This window comes from Populus euphratica, unplaced genomic scaffold, assembly GCF_000495115.2.
Source record: "Populus euphratica unplaced genomic scaffold, PopEup_1.0 scaffold82.1, whole genome shotgun sequence".
Lineage (NCBI taxonomy): Eukaryota > Viridiplantae > Streptophyta > Magnoliopsida > Malpighiales > Salicaceae > Populus > Populus euphratica.
The window spans coordinates 594,270-600,022 of NW_011499961.1; the positions used below are offsets into that span (position 1 = coordinate 594,270).

The 5,753-nt window shown below is 31.7% G+C and overlaps 1 protein-coding gene across 1 annotated transcript; it reads right to left on the reverse strand.

Annotated features, from left to right (window-relative positions):
- Window positions 1–3,681: 3,681 nt before the first annotated feature.
- Window positions 3,682–5,438, reverse strand: WUS (Homeodomain-like superfamily protein). The gene is made up of 3 exons (XM_011044901.1): window positions 4,912–5,438; window positions 4,689–4,792; window positions 3,682–4,191 (listed from the first exon to the last, which is right to left on the reverse strand). The coding sequence occupies exons 1-3, from the start codon at window positions 5,291–5,293 to the stop codon at window positions 3,880–3,882; spliced, it is 798 nt and encodes a 265-aa protein (XP_011043203.1). The 5' UTR covers window positions 5,294–5,438; the 3' UTR covers window positions 3,682–3,879.
- Window positions 5,439–5,753: the final 315 nt, after the last annotated feature.

Consider the following 5,753-nt stretch of genomic DNA (forward strand, 5'->3'; position numbering starts at 1 on the left):
AACAATGTAACTCTGCGATAACAAATTTTAGCACCTTTGCCCTAGCGTCAGCCGTTGAATGTTACTTCCATTTAAGTTCATAAGCTCAACTCTTCTCTTGGAACTTAATTATATATTTATTGTATTCTAGAGACGCCCCCATGATGGGAAATTAATGCACTTACACTGCAATTACCTACATAAATATAACCAAGCAATAAGACATGGTCTCTTTGCTGATGAAATTAATGATGAAAAGATTCAGAACATTATATTCTATAAATTTTATCACAAATCTCATAACGAATGCAAAGATTGCAGTGAAATTGCCAATAAAATTAATAATGAAATTGCCTTTCTATCAGTGAATATGTGGGTGTTTTCACAAAAATTCTATGGTTAGTTTTTATAATCCTCGACTTTATAATTCTCATATAAATACACAACAATAATCAATCAATCACTAAACTATAACCACAAATCACATAACAAAAATATATATCCAAAATAAAATATATTTATATAAAACTCATATTTCATTGAATTTCCTAAGATTCTAAATCAGAAGGTCCAAAAAAGGAGAAAATATATACTTATAGTTGCACTCTTCTTAGCAAAATGCATCAAGTTTCATGTTGAAGTTTTTCTCTCATTTTTGCTATTAGTTCTTCTCTTATTTTTGTTTCCATGTTTTGCATCTTAATAAACAATTATTCTTGAACCCTTTTTCGGATCATTTCATCAAAGTTCTATAATGCATTGCTTGAGCTAAAATGTGATATACCTATAGTTGAAACAATTTGGTCCATTCTTGTTCTGATCTCTAATTGATACCATGGGAATATCATAAACCTAATTTGTGTTCAGTTCATTACTTATAGCACCCTCCAATCACAGTTAAGGATCATGAGAAAGATGAATAAAAGTATTTTTACTAAATTTTACAGTCATGCTGGCGTTACATGTTTCCTACAAAAAAAAAAGCTTTATATTAGTTCTTTTATATGATAAAAAAATTCAATTACATTTCATATTAATAATAAAAATAAACATTATTATAAGGATAATAACTATAAAGAGATTTATAACGAATACTTCCACTCTTATATTGACAAACTTTTTCCAACACCCATCTTTTTAATACAAGTTTCTAAGCTATTTTTCCTGCAGATTAAGTAGTTTATTAAAAGTCTCACATATAAACACTTAAATCCAACTTCAAGAAAAAAAAAATTACAACAAGGTTTTACTAGATGTTTTGCATAATTGACAAACAGAACCGCTTATTTGATGAGCTCGCTCATCAGACCATAAGATTTTTTTATTTATATTTTATATACTAGATTGAAAATGTTTTCTAAAACTATATGATTCCATAAATTATTGAAATAATGTCTAATTACTTTTTATGAAATATCTCATTTTAGATTTTTTTCACTTTTCAAGTTCATCAAATTTGGCCTTTTAGAATTACTTATTTGTTGGCATTGTAACACAAATCCCGTAACCTATAATAGAATATGGGTTTATAATAATATAGTATTAGTTGATTTGAACAAAAATGAGATAATAAAATAAAAGAATCCAAGTTTAGATTAGTTGATTTAAACTTATGGTTTTCTCACACTCTCTTAACAAACATGTCGTTGCTCTCGTCTCATCAAAACATTTTCTTAATGATTTTATACATTAATTAGTTTTAAAAATTAGTAACTCATTGTAGATATTATTTAATTATCTAACTTTGAGCTGATCTGTGAGTGAGGGCATCTAGTTTTTGGATTTAATTAGAGGACGGAGGGCTGTTTCTGCTACTATTTTAATGAATAAAAAGAATAAATAGGGGAGAGAAGAGGAAATATCAAGTCTTAAATCATATTAAAATTGCTAATGAAATTTCCATCAGTAAATTTACACTTCAACCATGCCAATAAAATTTCTGATGAATAGTTATGAAATATTTTCTGTTGGTATTTTTGTTATTTTTTTTAAATTTTCTAGTGGTGATAAGAGTTGTTTAGAAATGGAGTAATACTTTATTTTTTTAAAAAAAAAAACTAAAGTCAAGAAAGGAAAAAAATGAACTTTCTATTAAAATACAATATTCTCCATCCCAATTTTGCTTCGAGTTTGACAAATACATTTAAGAGGTTTTTCACGATTTTCCAATACGTACAAGTTTTCTATCGTTTTCCAATTGAAGAAAAAACATGAATAATACATTTTTTTTTCTTTTATATGCAAGCACTTTTAGCAATATACATGATTAAAATTATTATTTTTTATATTTTCATATTTAGTTAGTTTTATTATTTTAATATTATAAATATAATATATAAAAAATAGTTTACAATGTAGGTTTTTTCATGCTAATTTTTAATTTAAATGAAATGAAATGAAGTTAATATTTTATTGTTAGACTATCATGAATATAAAATATTAATATGAATGTTATAAATTATGGTTTTGTGTTATAATTTTGACGTATCTCTCTTTTTTTTCAATGAAAAGATTTGTTTTCATTTTTAACAAATTTTTAATAGAAATGAAAAACTGAAAAAAAAAAACTATAAATGGAAAAACAGTTTTTTGTTTTTGTTACTGAGCATATCTTGAGAACTTATTCTTTTTTTAACATTAAATTGTTTTCAAGATTTTGAATAGAACCCTGAGTTTGTGGATTTGTCCCTTTAGATGTGACATGCTCAATGGGGCTTATATATGGAAGAACATAGAAATTATATCAATAAAGATTATGCCTATAAACGCACCCGATTTCACATTATACATGTAAATTATTGAAAAATATTATTCAATTTCTGGCTAGAACTCAATGGTAAGTGCTAGTCATGGTGTTAAAGATTCTTTACAGATGGATTAATGTGGCTTGGAAGGGACGTTTAACAAAGAGATTAAATGAAGGAAACCATCAAGAGGTAAAAGAACAAGAAATAGAGAAGAAAACAATGGCCTTGTTAGCCAAAGAGGAAGGCAAAAAATAAAGCATTTACATCAAGCCTGAAGGAATAGATGAGAGACATACAATTAACGGTCTAACTACTAAATGTTAATATATTTGGAATTGAAGTTAAAAATTTTAAATTTTTTTTAATTTTTTTAACATATTTTTATTATTTTAATGTAATAATATCAAAAATAATTTTTTATACAATAAAACATTATTATTTTAAAATATTTTTCAACAAAAGAAAGAACTTTAAAAACAATCTTTAACACTCTTCCACACACACACCTGTCGTCTTGTGGAAAATGTTAGATAAATGGATTACGTTGTCCCTTATTAGTTCAATCATTATACCCACATCATATCATTGCCAAATCTTTTCCTTCTGTACTCAACAGCACGACATGATATGATACCCAGAAAAACCCTAGCTCAAGCACTACTGTAGCGTAGGGTGCACCAACACTAACTTCGCTTAACCAATCATTTCAAGCCAAGGGTCCCACTGTCCATAAATCACTTTCTAAACTCTCCTTGCAACTGTCTAGAACACCACCATACGATCATGAATCATGATCTTGTTGTTCTTTGCTGGTAGCTGAAACTTTTGGGTTTTATTGAAGAGAGACAATCGTGATGTTAAACTAAGGTTGGACGTTATTATATAGTATTAGCTGTCCTAAATTACCATAGCATAAACATTATTGGAAAAATCAATAAAGCAACACAACCACCTACTAATTAAGTACTTTGCATGACAAGTGTTAAGTTCACAAATACTAAAAGCTTTCAATAAACAAGTGCCCATCAAGAAGACACAGGAGGAAGCACGTAAAATAGTACTAATTAATCAGTGGTGGTACCTAAGTGGAATATCATAAGAAGACTAGGATTACTTGAGGCAGCAAACTAAAGAGGGATGATGTTCAGAGACTTTAATAATCTTGTTGCTGGCCATTGTAGGAGTAGAGGCTAAGCTCCAAGGAAGTACGAGAAGTAGTGGCATTGCCATAATCATCAGAGCCATACCAGCTACTGTAATAAACGTCTGGGTTAATGTTGTTGATGTTGAAAGAGGTACTGATGTCCTCGCCATGCATGGGAAATAGAGGAAGAGTCTCAATCTTTTCAGCGGCTTCCTGGTCTTGATCAAATACAGTATAGGAAGAACTGTAAGGGTTAATGCCACCCCGTGATCCATAGTTAATGTTGTTCATGGATTCACCACCAGCTGGTACTGAACAGTCCTAATGAAGCAAATAAAAAAAAGGATTAATTAGGAGAAATTAAAGCCATTTGAGAGGGGGGAAAAAGAGTATTTTTGCAGTCCTTTTCTAGTCTTGTGTTTTTTGTCACAAGTCATGTTTTTTGGAGAGGAAAATGGCATGCTTAATTCAAAGAAAAAGGAACTGTGCCGTTCCAATTATTTTGCAAGGAGGCCAGAAAAGTTTCTGCCCTTTCTGTAGATGTTATTAAGAAACTTTTTTAAAGCGAAAATCTTTCTATTTCGTCTATGCCTTTGTGATTGGAGTATTAAGGCAAGATCTGAGTGGATGTTAGTATAAAGGTACCTAAAAATTCACACAACATACAGTATTCCACATGGGTGTAACTTTTATGTTGATTTCTTGCCATTTTAATACTTACTAGCAAAAGCATATACAAGTACACCAACTTCAGCATAATCGAAAGATCTTATCAGTGGCATAAAGTCACTAACATTTTCTGGGTCATCATTTCTTACCCAATTTTTTTTCTCTTGCATGTTTACAGATCCATATCCATAGTTATCTGCTTGCCCAACGGTAACCATACCCGTATTTGAAGATGAAGAAGCAGAAGAAAACCCTGAAAATTATTGTCAGCACAAGACGCATAAAATAAACAAAAACTCAAGTCTAGCTAGCTAGCCAAATAGCACCGCAACGAAAAGAAAAAAGATACAGTTTAGAGAGGGAAATAACAACCAGGATTATTATTGCTACCGGAGTACTTGTAAGAGTAATAATCTTCAGGTTTCCAGGCAGTTCTTTGTTGCATGGGGACTTCATTGGTGAGTCTTTTCTTTTGCCTCTCACGAGCTTTATGGTTCTGAAACCAATAAAATACATTCTTGCCTTCAATCTTGCCGTACTTTCTAAGCCTAGCAGAGATCTGCTGAATCTCAGCTCCATTTGGGGACCTCACACCTTTGATGTAGTACAGTTCCTTCAATATTCTTATCTGGTCAGTAGTGGGAGTCCACCTTGTACTGGTTTGCCTGCAAATAAAGTTTCCTTTGGCACCACCATTATTATCCTCATTTGGTTGTTGTTGGTTTTGGTGTTGTTGTTGTTGTTGAGGATCCATGATGGATTGAGAAATCACAAAAAAAAAAAAAACAAAGGGAAGAGAACAAAAAAGCTAGAAGAGAGAAAGAGCAAGGGATATAATTAGAGGTGGGGTAGGCGTGTGTGGGAGAGAGAGTTGTGCATGAAATAGTTAAGAGGCTGGGGTGGGGGATTATATGGCCTTGTGGGCTATAAAAAGGGACTTTCCAAGAGAGGGCTAAGATGCACATGGGGATGAAGAGATGGAAGAGAGGATTTCAGAGAAATATCTGATAGAGAAGGACTGAAGTTGACAGTGAAGTGTTCATATGAAAGGAAGGGACAAATAAGAGCTTGAAAAAAGAAAAAAAGGGGGGGAGGGGGTATCAGTGGAATTACTTGGATCAAAAGGCATGACGAGGTACGTATGATATAATTAAAGCTAGCCAGCCAGCCAGCTTCGTTGAGAGAGAGAGAGGGGGGGGGGGGGGGGGGGGGGG